Source organism: Salvelinus fontinalis, chromosome 24 (assembly GCF_029448725.1).
Source record: "Salvelinus fontinalis isolate EN_2023a chromosome 24, ASM2944872v1, whole genome shotgun sequence".
NCBI lineage: Eukaryota > Metazoa > Chordata > Actinopteri > Salmoniformes > Salmonidae > Salvelinus > Salvelinus fontinalis.
In genome coordinates, this window is record NC_074688.1 from 40,408,777 (window position 1) to 40,423,776 (window position 15,000).

General features: G+C 45.6%; 1 protein-coding gene across 1 annotated transcript in view; it reads right to left on the reverse strand.

Moving 5' to 3' along the window:
- Window positions 1–15,000, reverse strand: part of LOC129822546 (1-phosphatidylinositol 4,5-bisphosphate phosphodiesterase eta-1-like) — a gene marked incomplete at its 3' end in the record, with an annotated part of 98,369 nt that overhangs the window by 7,500 nt on the left and 75,869 nt on the right. The window contains exons 6-7 of the mRNA XM_055880851.1: window positions 13,914–14,084; window positions 893–986 (exon numbers count right to left, since the gene is read on the reverse strand). Of these exons, the coding sequence (XP_055736826.1) occupies window positions 893–986; window positions 13,914–14,084 (265 nt within the window). The remainder of the gene's footprint in view (window positions 1–892; window positions 987–13,913; window positions 14,085–15,000) is intronic.

Consider the following 15,000-nt stretch of genomic DNA (forward strand, 5'->3'; position numbering starts at 1 on the left):
GACACGCAGTGATCTCGGACACGCAGCGATCTCGGACACGCAGCAATCTCTGACACGCAGCGATCTCTGACACGCAGCGATCTCTGACGCAGCGATCTCTGACACGCAGCGATCTCTGACACGCAGTGATCTCGGACACGCAGTGATCTCTGACGCAGCGATCTCGGACACGCAGCGATCTCTGACACGCAGCGATCTCGGACACGCAGCAATCTCGGACACGCAGCGATCTCGGACACGCAGCGATCTCTGACACGCAGCGATCTCGGACACGCAGTGATCTCGGACACGCAGCGATCTCGGACACGCAGCGATCTCTGACACGCAGTGATCTCGGACACGCAGCGATCTCAGACACGCAGTGATCTCAGACACGTAGCAATCTCAGACACGCAGCGATCTCTGACACGCAGTGATCTCTGACACGCAGTGATCTCGGACACGCAGTGATCTCGGACACGCAGCGATCTCGGACACGCAGCGATCTCTGACACGCAGTGATCTCGGACACGCAGTGATCTCGGACACGCAGTGATCTCGGACACGCAGTGATCTCAGACTTTTGATATTTGACAAGAGGTCAATCAGCTCCGTCAGTTTACATGTGGTGTAATTTATCTAAAGCCCCAAAAACTGTTTAACCATCTCACATTCGTGTATGATCTCTAAGTCTTCAACCCTTTATAGAATGAACAGCCCAGAGGCAGGCAGGCAGGCAGAGAGAGAGAGAGAGAGAGAGAGAGAGAGAGAGAGAGAGAGAGAGAGAGAGAGAGAGAGAGAGAGAGAGAGAGAGAGAGAGAGAGAGAGAGAGAGACAGAGAGAGAGAGAGAGACAGAGAGAGAGAGAGAGTGTAGAGGTTAAAGTGGAGGGAGAGGGTATCAGAGGGGCTTACCCTCAATTCCCAGAATGCCTTTCTGTTTGTTCTCTTCAGACAGCTCAAACTTTTCGATGACATCCAAACAGTACTCTGTAGTCACATTCACCATCTGAGGAGAGAGAGACACACACTGTCAGAACACACTCACACACACAGACACACTCAGATACACACATATACACACAGATACACACATATACACACAGATACACACAGACACACACATCTTTTCATGAGACAGACACTATCAGACTAACCAAGCCACAATCTGACAATCAATATAGACTCCTGAGAGACCTCTGTCAAAATGCTCACAGTATTGATGTCTGGACTCACTCTGAGTACTGGTGTCTAGACTGAGGCAATAAAGTGGACTTCAGGGCATAAGCTGGATGACCATAACTCTGACAACACCAAATTCCCTCGGGGGGGGGGGGGGGGGGGGGGGGGGTAGAGACAGAGAGGGGGGGATAGAGAGAGCGAGAGAGGAACAGACAGACAGAGAGGGGGGATAGAGAGAGAGAGAGAGGGGGGACAGACAGGCAGACAGAGAGGGGGGATAGACAGACAGACAGACAGACAGACAGACAGACAGACAGACAGGTATGAAGTATACAGTGATTTGGAAAGTATTCAGACCCCTTGACTTTTTTCACATTTTGTTACTTTACAGCCTTAACCTAAAATTGATTAGGGTGATTTCTTTTTTCTTTTTTTCCCCAATCTACACACAATACCCTATAACAATATCACAATACCCTATAATGACAAAACAAAAACAGGTTTGTAGACATTTTTGCAAATGTATTAAAACCCAAAAAACGGAAATATCACATTTACATAAGTATTCAGACCCTTCACTCAGTACTTTGTTGAAGCACGTTTGGCGTAAATTACAGCATCAAGTCTTCTTGGTAATGACGCTACAAGCTTGGCACAACTGTAATTGGGGAGTTTCTCACATACTTCTCTGCAGATTCTCTCAGATTCTCTCAAGTTGGATGGGGAGCATCGCTGCACAACTATTCTCAGTTCTCTCCAGAGATATTTGCTGGGGTTCAAGTCTGGGCTCTGGCTGGGCCACTCAAGGACAATCAGAGACTTGTCCCGAAGCCACTCCTGCGTTGTCTTGGCTGAGTGATTTGGGTCGTTGTCCTGTTGGAAGGAACCTTCACCCCAGTATGAGGTCCTGAGCACTCTGGAGCAGGTTTTCATTAAGGATCTCTCTGTACCATTCATCTTTCCCTCGACACTGACTAGTCTCCCTGTCCTTGCCGCTGAAAATCATCCCCACAGCATGATGCTGCCACCACCATGCTTCACCGTAGGGATGGTGACAGGTTTCCTCCAGAAGTGACGCGTGGCATTCAGGCCAAAGAGTTCAATCTTGGTTTCATCAGACCAGAGAATCTTGTTTCTCATGGTCTGATAGCCCTTTATGTGCCTTTTGGCAAACTCCAAGCAAGCTGTAATGTGCCTTTTACTGAGGAGTGGCTTCCATCTGGTAATTCTACCATAAAGTCCTGGGTGTTGTAGAGATGGTTGTCCTTCTGGAAGGTTCTCCCATCTAGGGCTGTTGCGGTGACCGTATTACCGCAACACCGGCGGGCACGAGTCATGAAGGCAGTCAAATTCCACGTGACAGTTTAGTCACGGTTATTAGGCTTCTCCAAGCTCTGATGCTGCTGATGGTCATTAGTAGCCTACAAAACTTGCTAACTGTCTGGTACTCAGCACTCTATTGTCCCTCTAATCATTCTGACATCAATGCAAATGTTATCAAAAATCTAATTAAACACTTCATTAGAGCCCATGAGCTCATGTTGCGCAACATTTCTATAGACTGCGCAACTGCACGAGAAAACAGAGTGATGGCCTCTACTAAAAAGAGGAGGATCCCATTAGCTTTCTATAGGCTAGGCCTACTATGTTTATTTCTCAACATTCCTAATATTAAGCAGATTGCTTATCTTTACAACAGGAGTATAGTGTACCTGGCTGGCAGGAAAATGAACCATTCGAAAAGAGTCCTCCATTCACTATTTAAATGCACAGATGACATGTATTTTTTCCTGCTGCACCTGTTTCGTGACAGGTGCATGATATTGTTTCATTCTAAATCAAAACACATTTCGAGCATATATACACTGCTCAAAAAAATGGAGGGCCGCACAGCCCTCCATGTGCTCGCCAGAGGTAGCCTGACTGCCATTAGGTACCGAGATGAGATCCTCAGACCCCTTGTGAGACCATATGCTGACACATGCACATTTGTGGCCTGCTGCAGGTCATTTTGCAGGGCTCTGGCAGTGCTCCTCCTAATCCTCCTTGCACAAAGGCAGAGGTAGCAGTTCTGCTGCTGGGTTGTTCCCCTCCTACGGCCTCCTCCACGTCTCCTGATGTACTGGCCTGTCTCCTGGTAGCGCCTGCATGCTCTGGACACTATGCTGACAGACACAGCAAACCTTCTTGCCATAGCAGCACTGTAGAAACTTACATTACAACGGAACGACTTGATTAGCGTAGTGTTAGCTAGTTGTCTTTGCTGTCCTTGTATCCATGATAATTGTGTAGTTTAGAGAAACTTAGAGAAACTGTCGAGGTCACCTAGCCAGCTTCACTTTCAACAACGCAGCTACTGCTAGCCAGGCTACTTCACCAGCCAGCAGTACTATATCATTTTAGTCAATAAGATTTTTAATTTTATTGATTTTTTGCTACGTAAGCTTAACTTTCTGAACATTCGAGACGTGTAGCCCACTTGTCATTCTAATCTCCTTTGCTTTAGCGTAGCCTCTTCTGTAGCCTGTCAAATATGTGTCTGTCTATCCCTGTTCTCTCCTCTCTGCACAGACCATACAAACGCCTCACACCGCGTGGCCGCGCCCACCCTAACCTGGTGGTCCCAGCCCGCACGACCCACGTGGAGTTCCAGGTCTCCGGTAGCCTCTGGAACTGCCGATCCGCGGCCAACAAGGCAGAGCTCATCTCAGCCTATGCGTCCCTCCAGTCCCTCGACTTCTTGGCACTGACGGAAACATGGCTCACCACAGATAACACTGCTACTCCTACTGCTCTCTCTTCGTCTGCCCACGTGTTCTCGCACACCCCGAGAGCTTCTGGTCAGCGGGGTGGTGGCACCGGGATCCTCATCTCTCCCAAGTGGTCATTCTCTCTTTCTCCCCTTACCCATCTGTCTATCGCCTCCTTTGAATTCCATGCTGTCACAGTTACCAGCCCTTTCAAGCTTAACATCCTTATCATTTATCGCCCTCCAGGTTCCCTTGGAGAGTTCATCAATGAGCTTGATGCCTTGATAAGCTCCTTTCCTGAGGACGGCTCACCTCTCACAGTTCTGGGTGACTTTAACCTCCCCATGTCTACCTTTGACTCATTCCTCTCCGCCTCCTTCTTTCCACTCCTCTCCTCTTTTGACCTCACCCTCTCACCTTCCCCCCCTACTCACAAGGCAGGCAATACGCTTGACCTCATCTTTACTAGATGCTGTTCTTCCACTAACCTCATTGCAACTCCCCTCCAAGTCTCCGACCACTACCTTGTATCCTTTTCCCTCTCGCTCTCATCCAACACTTCCCACACTGCCCCTACTCGGATGGTATCGCGCCGTCCCAACCTTCGCTCTCTCTCCCCCGCTACTCTCTCCTCTTCCATCCTATCATCTCTTCCCTCTGCCCAAACCTTCTCCAACCTATCTCCTGATTCTGCCTCCTCAACCCTCCTCTCCTCCCTTTCTGCATCCTTTGACTCTCTATGTCCCCTATCCTCCAGGCCGGCTCGGTCCTCCCCTCCCGCTCCGTGGCTCGACGACTCATTGCGAGCTCACAGAACAGGGCTCCGGGCAGCCGAGCGGAAATGGAGGAAAACTCGCCTCCCTGCGGACCTGGCATCCTTTCACTCCCTCCTCTCTACATTTTCCTCTTCTGTCTCTGCTGCTAAAGCCACTTTCTACCACTCTAAATTCCAAGCATCTGCCTCTAACCCTAGGAAGCTCTTTGCCACCTTCTCCTCCCTCCTGAATCCTCCTCCCCCTCCCCCCCCCCCCTCCTCCCTCTCTGCAGACGACTTCGTCAACCATTTTGAAAAGAAGGTCGACGACATCCGATCCTCGTTTGCTAAGTCAAACGACACCGCTGGTTCTGCTCACACTGCCCTACCCTGTGCTTTGACCTCTTTCTCTCCTCTCTCTCCAGATGAAATCTCGCGTCTTGTGACGGCCGGCCGCCCAACAACCTGCCCGCTTGACCCTATCCCCTCCTCTCTTCTCCAGACCATTTCCGGAGACCTTCTCCCTTACCTCACCTCGCTCATCAACTCATCCCTGACCGCTGGCTACGTCCCTTCCGTCTTCAAGAGAGCGAGAGTTGCACCCCTTCTGAAAAAACCTACACTCGATCCCTCCGATGTCAACAACTACAGACCAGTATCCCTTCTTTCTTTTCTCTCCAAAACTCTTGAACGTGCCGTCCTTGGCCAGCTCTCCTGCTATCTCTCTCAGAATGACCTTCTTGATCCAAATCAGTCAGGTTTCAAGACTAGTCACTCAACTGAGACTGCTCTTCTCTGTATCACGGAGGCGCTCCGCACTGCTAAAGCTAACTCTCTTTCCTCTGCTCTCATCCTTCTAGACCTATCGGCTGCCTTCGATACTGTGAACCATCAGATCCTCCTCTCCACCCTCTCCGAGTTGGGCATCTCCGGCGCGGCCCACGCTTGGATTGCGTCCTACCTGACAGGTCGCTCCTACCAGGTGGCGTGGCGAGAATCTGTCTCCTCACCACGCGCTCTCACCACTGGTGTCCCCCAGGGCTCTGTTCTAGGCCCTCTCCTATTCTCGCTATACACCAAGTCACTTGGCTCTGTCATAACCTCACATGGTCTCTCCTATCATTGCTATGCAGACGACACACAACTAATCTTCTCCTTTCCCCCTTCTGATGACCAGGTGGCGAATCGCATCTCTGCATGTCTGGCAGACATATCAGTGTGGATGACGGATCACCACCTCAAGCTGAACCTCGGCAAGACGGAGCTGCTCTTCCTCCCGGGGAAGGACTGCCCGTTCCATGATCTCGCCATCACGGTTGACAACTCCATTGTGTCCTCCTCCCAGAGCGCTAAGAACCTTGGCGTGATCCTGGACAACACCCTGTCGTTCTCAACTAACATCAAGGCGGTGGCCCGTTCCTGTAGGTTCATGCTCTACAACATCCGCAGAGTACGACCCTGCCTCACACAGGAAGCGGCGCAGGTCCTAATCCAGGCACTTGTCATCTCCCGTCTGGATTACTGCAACTCGCTGTTGGCTGGGCTCCCTGCCTGTGCCATCAAACCCCTACAACTCATCCAGAACGCCGCAGCCCGTCTGGTGTTCAACCTTCCCAAGTTCTCTCACGTCACCCCGCTCCTCCGCTCTCTCCACTGGCTTCCAGTTGAAGCTCGCATCCGCTACAAGACCATGGTGCTTGCCTACGGAGCTGTGAGGGGAACGGCACCTCAGTACCTTCAGGCTCTGATCAGGCCCTACACCCAAACAAGGGCACTGCGTTCATCCACCTCTGGCCTGCTCGCCTCCCTACCACTGAGGAAGTACAGTTCCCGCTCAGCCCAGTCAAAACTGTTCGCTGCTCTGGCACCCCAATGGTGGAACAAACTCCCTCACGACGCCAGGACAGCGGAGTCAATCACCACCTTCCGGAGACACCTGAAACCCCACCTCTTCAAGGAATACCTAGGATAGGATAAAGCAATCCTTCTGCCCCCCCCCCCCCCTTAAAAGATTTAGATGCACTATTGTAAAGTGGCTGTTCCACTGGATGTCATTAGGTGAATGCACCAATTTGTAAGTCGCTCTGGATAAGAGCGTCTGCTAAATGACTTAAATGTAAATGTAAATGATGTGCCATCCTGGATGAGCTGCACTACCCGAGCCACTTGTGTGGGTTGTAGACTCCGTCTCAAGCTACCACTAGAGTGAAAGCACCGGCAGCATTCAAAAGTGACCAAAACATCAGCCAGGAAGCATAGGAACTGAGAAGTGGTCTGTGGTCACCACCTGCAGAACCACTCCTTTATTGGGGGTGTCTTGCTAATTGCCTATAATTTCCACCTTTTGTCTATTACATTTGCACAACAGCATGTGAAATTTATTGTCAATCAGTGTTGCTTCCTAAGTGGACAGTTTGATTTCACATAAGTGTGATTGACTTGGAGTTACATTGTGTTGTTTAAGTGTTCCCTTTATTTTTTTGAGCAGTGTATTTCATCAAGAATAGTCTGATGGGTGACAATATTAGCCTATCACTCGTTAATTATGCCCAGCATAAGAAACAATGCCTTTAAAAAATAAAAATAAATCTAATCATAGTCGCACACCTCATGTAGCCTAGCCCATTCACCTATATGCTTTGATAAGGGTTGTAACACAACTAAAGTGTCCAAATAATATCTTAAAAATAAGCACATCAATCTGCTTTACAAGTTGTGTAGCGCCTAACTGGTATATTTAAGCAGCGTGTGAGTTTCAAGTTTGGGGAAGATCATTTTCACCATAAAAATGTACCTTTATAATAAAATAATTACAGGCATAATTGCATTTGTGGTCACTTTTGATAATGGTGTTTTCAGCTAATGGAACATTTGTGCTTATAGCCTACTACAGTGTGCGCATTGCTGCAATTATAATGTGAAGAAAAAGCCTAATAGTTTATCAACATTTTAAGCTAAACGGTCTGATCTGTTGCGTCAGCCACATTGCGTATAAAGTTTTTGTTTATGCTAGTGGTTGTATTCATTTAGGATCTATCACATCCCACAACTGTCCCAGACTATGTTTAGAATATTTATTTCTAGCACAGAATAGAATAGATAGATAGATAGAATAGATAGAATAGATCACCTTTTGTACTATGGGGGATAGTAGATTGATATAAGCTAGTGCTTTTGTTGTTCGTTAGGCCTACTCATCTTGTTGGCTGACGAAAAGTAAATGACAGTTCTTCCAATATCTTCAATATGCACCTCGGAATTGGATAAGGACGTGCAAAGTTGAGTCCCCGATGTGTCTGTCTTCACTTGTAGCCTGTGAGAAAGACCCGATCATGTGATGAGAGCCATGTGTGTGAGAGGTGATTTGGAGCGCTCGGCACTCTGGGAAAAGAGCACAACGGCCACTGGCCGCAAAATGCATGGATTTTTTTAGGGTGCATTACGGCCACACAAAGGGGATGCCTAGGCATTATCAAGTGCATTATCAAGTGCTTGTCAAATTGGGAATGAGTGACTGATGTAGTGTGTACAGCCTGCGCAAAAAAACAAAGCAGAGCACATGCCTTTCAAGCAACTTTTTCCAAATCATCAGTAGAGACTCATCATGCAGCCTTACAATGTATTAAAAATCCAAACATATAGCCCAACGTTTGTTGAACAACTAAAACTACATTAATAACTCTAAATTAAGCATATAGGAATACCTATTTCTTTGTTAACAGCTCAACACAAAGTAGCGTATGTGTGTACTCCCTCAAATCGTTTGGAGAAAATATCCTTTAATTTTCATCTTCATGCCATAAAATAAAGCCATGGAATTTTAAGCAAATCTTGTCTGCTGAACTAGTGTAGCCATATGGCATAGCCAGATCAGGACCTAACATAAGTACAATTCAGATTATGCTTTTGAAATTGACTACATTTTCTTCATATCTTGCTTCATTAGAACTGTCGAATATAAATAATGGATTTATTGTGAAGGCTATATTACATGGAGTTATTAGACTTTAAAAAATGTAGATGTTCCAAAGGTCTGCATCAGTGGCTTGTAGATAATGTGTGGAAGCCAGGAGATGCTAAATGTGTTTATGTTAATTAACTATTAATTACTGTGAGACGGACAGTTATTTGCTTGACAATCACCGGCTAATGAAATCCCCAGCAGTCATGAAATTTCTTGACCACCACAGCCCTACTCCCATCTCCACAGAGGAACTCTGGAGCTCTGTCAGAGTGACCATTGGGTTCTTGGTCACCTCCCTGACCAAGACCCTTCTCTCCCGATTACTCATTTTGGCCGGGCGGCCAGATCTAGGAAGAGTCTTGGTGGTTCCAAATTTCTGCCATTTAAGAATGATAGTGACCACTGTGTTCCTGGGGACCTTCAATGCTGCAGAATATTTTGGTACCCTTCCCCAGACCTGTGCCTCGACACAATCCTGTCTCAGAGCTCTACGAACAATTCCTTCGACCTCATGGCTAGGTTTTTGCTCTGACATGTACTGTCAACTGTGCGACCTTATATAAACAGGTGTCCAATCAATTGAATTTACCACAAGTGGACTCCAATCAAGTTGTAGAAACATCTCAAGGATGATCAATGGAAACAGGATGCACCTGAGCTCAATTTTGAGTCTCATAGCAAAGGGTCTGAAAACTTATTTAAATAAGATATTTATTTATTGTATTTTTTACATTTGCAAAAATGTCTTAAAACCTGTTTTCGCTTTGTCATAATGGGGTATTGTGTGTAGAACGTAGAAAATGTTTTATTTAATCCATTTGAGAAGAAGGCTGTACAAATTGTGGGAAAATGTAAGGGGTCTGAACACTTCCTGAATGCACCGTAGAGAGGATGTTGCCCCAGAGACAACCCATATTAGGAATGAAAGTAGATTGGGTGTGCATGCGCTTGTGTGTAATCATAAAATTAAATACAGTATATAATCCTTATTACAGTGTTTTACAATCGCTAGGACCCATTTCTCAATACTTAGGTCACTTTTTCAAAACTCTTCACACAGTGAACACAACAGCAGTCTTGGTGGGCTAAACTGTGGATCATTTTTTCATTACTTTGGCACAAAATGCATTCTAATGACTACATCTATCAAATTTCATGAATTATTTTCTCACTCAGACAGAACCATCACCAAAACTCTATGTACCTACAGGCCAATTTGCACATGATTATATACTATTTTCAAAACTGTTCAACTTAAGTTCAAAACCTAACATAACACAAAACTGAATAAGACAGCAATTTGCTACATTTCTATAGTAATACTGTATTGAAATATATTCCAAATCTAAAAAATGTAATACTATCAAAACAATTAGACCAACCATAGCTGATTGCCATTGTAGCTGAACACCTACCCAGGTGTTAGTCTTTCAATTTCATTACCATCTATACAGAAGGGGCCATTTTAGGAATAAGGCTGTACTGTAATCTAAATAAACACCCAGCCATAGATATAGAAGTGGCTGACAGAGGAAGAAGAGTGGCTGGGAGAGGGAGAGGGAGAGGGAGAGGGAGAGGGAGAGGGAGAGGGAGAGGAGTACGTATGCGTGGTGGAAGAAGACAGAGGAAGATGAAGAGCTGGGAGAGGGAGAGGAGTATGTATGCGTGGTGGAAGAAGACAGAGGAAGATCAAGAGCTGTAGTCTCAGATGAGATTAAGGCTGCTATAACTGATCATGTAATAAATCATGATCTATCAATGAGAGAGGCTGGTCTGAGAGTGCAGCCAAATCTGCAACGCTCAACAGTGGCATCTATTGTGAGAAATTTCAGGCAAAACAACAGATAAGATGTGCATTCTGCAAGGGCATCTGACTGAACTGCACATTACAGAAGTAAATTGAGCAAAGCCTCCAAACCCACCTGTGTGTAATTGTTTTTGTTTTTGTATTTCTGCTTAGGACCCAATGGTTACCTCCAACAGGCGGGAGAGGTAGGATTTTCACTGCTGTGCAGGAAACTGCTATCGTTGATATGGTCATCAGAAACAATGGCATAAAACTCACAGAGATTCGGGACAGACTGTTGGCAGACAACATTACATTTGGAAATATTCACAATGTGACCACAACAACTATTTCTAGAGTTCTGAAACAACATCAACTTAGGATGAAGCAGTTGTACACTGCCCCCTTTGAGAGGAGCTCTGAACGAGTCAAACAACCCAGGAACCAATATGTCCAGGTAAGATGACTATAAAATACAGAACTGGTTTTGAACCAAACAGGGCAGAGGCACACAATGACATGTTTTTAGGTATGATGTAAACTACCGTAATAGCCTGACTCTTATGTTGCATTGTGGATTTATTTTAGAGAGTCATGAAGATTGAAGCCAGTCGAACACCCCACATATTCATCTTTGTGAATGAGGCTGGTTTCAACTTGGCCAAAACACGGCGCTGAGGAAGGAATGTGATTGGGAAAAGAGTCACAGCGGAGGTCCCGGGCCAGAGGGGTGCCAACATCACAATGTGTGCTGCAATATCCTCTGATGGATTGCTGTTACACAAACCGCTAATTAGGCCACACAACACCGCGTTAATTCCTGGATGACCTCTATGGAAGGGTTGTGCCAGGTGAGGAAAGGGTTGCAGTGAGGCGAAATCGGCCAACGTTTGTAATTGTATGGGACAATGTGGCATTTCACCACACAAGTGCAGTCACAGAGTGGTATGCAGCCCATCCCAGGATGGTGTCATTTTTCCTCCCACCTTACTCTCCATTCATCAACCCCATTTGCCATACAACACTCCTTCCGTGGCCTCCAAGTGCTCTTAAACGCTAGTAAAACCAAATACATGCTTTTCAACCGTTCGCTTCCCGCACCCGCCCGCCGACTAGCATCACTACTCTGGACGGTTCTGACCTAGAATGTGTGGACAACTACAAATACCTAAGTGTCTGGCTAGACTGTAAACTCTCCTTCCAGACACATATCAAATCCAATCCAAAATCAAATCTAGAATTGGCTTTCTATTTTGCAACAAAGCCTCCTTCACTCACGCCGCCAAACTTACCCTAGTAAAACTGACTACCGATCCTCGACTTCGGCGGTGTCATCTACAAAATAGCTTCCAATAATCTACTCAGCAAACTGGATGCAGTCTATCACAGTGCCATCCGTTTTGTTACCAAAGCCCCTTATACCACTCACCACTGCGACCTGTATGCTCTAGTCGTCTGGCCCTCGCTACATATTCGTCGCCAGACCCACTGGCTCCAGGTCATCTATAAGTGTATGCTAGGTAAAGCTCCGCCTTATCTCAGCTCACTGGTCACGATAACAACACACACGCATAGCACGCGCTCCAGCAGGTATATCTCACTGGTCATCCCCAAAGCCAACACCTGCTTTGGCTGCCTTTCCTTCCAGTTCTTTGCTGCCAGTGACTGGAACGAATTGCAAAAATCGCTGAAGCTGGAGACTTACATTTCCCTCACTAACTTTAAACATCAGCTGTCTGAGCAGCTAACCGATCGCTGCAGCTCTACATAGCCCATCTATAAATAGCCCACCCAATCTACCTACCTCATCCCCATATTGTTTTTATTTACTTTTCTGCTCTTTTGGACACCAGTATCCCTACTTGCACATCATCATCTGCTCATCTATCACTCCAGTGTTAATCTGCTAAATTGTAATTACTTTGCTACTATGGCCTATTTATTGCCTACCTCTTCACGCCATTTGCACACACTGTATATAGACTTTCTTTTTTTCTATTGTATTATTGACTGTACACTTGTTTATTCCCTGTGTTGTTGTTTGTATCGCACTGCTTTGCTTAATCTTGGCCAGGTCGCAGTTGTAAATGAGAACTTGTTCTTAACTAGCTTACCTGGTTAAATAAAGGTGAAATAAAAAATAAAATAAATAGAGGAATTATTTTCCTCATGGAGGTGAAAGATTTATGACCGCCATCCACATGATCAAATGTCCCTAATGGATGCGATGAATACTGGATGCCTGGACATATCTGCAGAAGATTGCCAGGGATGGACCAGGCATGCCAAAAGATTCTTTCCTAGGTGTATTGCCCAAGATGACATAAGATGTGATGTGGATGAGAACCTGTGGCCAAATGCAGAAGACCGGGTTGACTAGCATTGCTACTGTATCTGTATCGGTAGATGGTGTATATACAAATTATTGTATTTTTGGAATCCCTCAATGCCAAAAAAAATGTCATAAAACATATTGAAGCATATTGAAATCATGTCTGATTCATTGCTGTAACATATACTGCAGTGAATTGTAAACAGTAGAGAGGTGTCATTCTTGTTTTGTAAAGACATTTTTCAAAAGATAACATTGTGTAATGTTAACTGTTGTTAGTGTTGTTTAGGTGATTGTTTTATGAGTGACAACGTGTGCTTGTTGGGTGACAACCTTTGCTAGTGTTATGGAAGAACGAGTTGATTTGAGACATGTATGAAGTGTTTTGGTAGTTTTAGTGCATTTTGGATGTGAAATGAACTGCCGTGCCAAGCTGAAAGTTGGTTAGGAGAACTGTGTGAAGAGTTTTGAAAAAGTGACCTAAATATTGAGAAATGGGTCTTAGCGATTGTAAAACACTGTAATTCTAAAGGACCTTTGTGGACCTCGTAAAGATTTGTAATTTAACTTTTACACTGTATTACCTTTTACTGTGGCATAAAAACAACCAGTCAAGATGTTTTTGTCATCTGATTGTCAAACAATCACTTCAAAAAGGACTCCTTTACTAGGCTATACCCGCGCACGTTCATCCACTTACAACATATTTCCGGCCTCCAAACACTGGTGAATGGAACGAGACATCTGTTACACAAAACATCACAAAGTGTCATGACATTTGACGAATGTCATTAGGCCAGAATGTATGCGTCCACCGCTGTCCACACGTCTCTCAGTGTCGGCCACTCATCTCTGCCTTGGCAACATGTCAGTGTTCTCGTCGAACCACGTCGCATTTTGGAGCGCAGACTACACCACCTGTTAAAGTCCATTCACTCGTGCATCATGCCTCTGACATCATAATCTAAAGTGATGTAATAGCCTACAGTTTTCTTGACATTTTGTTGTAATTATTGTGATTGGCTCATGTTTGACCGGTACGGAGTACCCCTACTATTTATTTTGCCGGTACGCAGTACTAGAGAGTAGCGGCTTTACCTTCTACACTGACTCTACTACAGATCACTAAAGCTACATCATATACTTTTGTCTTTCTGTGAACCCTGACCTTCTGTTCGTTGAGCAGGAAGTTGGCCAGCTCGTCAGCAGTCAGGTGGTCCTTCCTGTCACTGTATCCCATAAGCAGCAGATACAGGTCCCGCCGCAGTGACATCATCTTATAAAACACACTGAACTCCTCAAAAGTCAACGTGCCCTGTTGGTCATCCGAGTCCGCTTCCTGTGGGAAAGGGAAGTTATGTCACCATTAGAGAGGGTCTGCATTGGTCAGGTGATAGAATTCCAATTCGACCCTCTGTTCTAAACTGTGCCTTTAAACCTCTTTCGTCTGTAACCATCTGGTATATAAACACACAGCCATGGTGCCCTAATATGGACCAAACAACTCTAATAGCCATCTGGTATATTCACACACAGCCATGGTGCCCTAACATGGACCAAACAACTCTAATAACCATCTGGTATATTCACACACAGCCATGGTGCCCTAACATGGACCAAACAACTCTAATAACCATCTGGTATATAAACACACAGCCATGGTGCCCAAACATGGACCAAACCACTCTAATAACCATCTGGTATATTCACACACAGCCATGGTGCCCTAACATGGACCAAACAACTCTAATAACCATCTGGTATATTCACACACAGCCATGGTGCCCTAACATGGACCAAACAACTCTAATAACCATCTGGTATATAAACACACAGCCATGGTGCCCAAACATGGACCAAACCACTCTAATAACCATCTGGTATATTCACACACAGCCATGGTGCCCTAACATGGACCAAACAACTCTAATAACCATCTGGTATATTCACACACAGCCATGGTGCCCTAACATGGACCAAACAACTCTAATAACCATCTGGTATATAAACACACAGCCATGGTGCCCAAACATGGACCAAACCACTCTAATAACCATCTGGTATATTCACACACAGCCATGGTGCCCTAACATGGACCAAACAACTCTAATAACCATCTGGTATATTCACACACAGCCATGGTGCCCAAACATGGACCAAACAACTCTAATAACCATCTGGTATATTCACACACAGCCATGGTGCCCTAACATGGACCAAACAACTCTAATAACCATCTGGTATATTCACACACA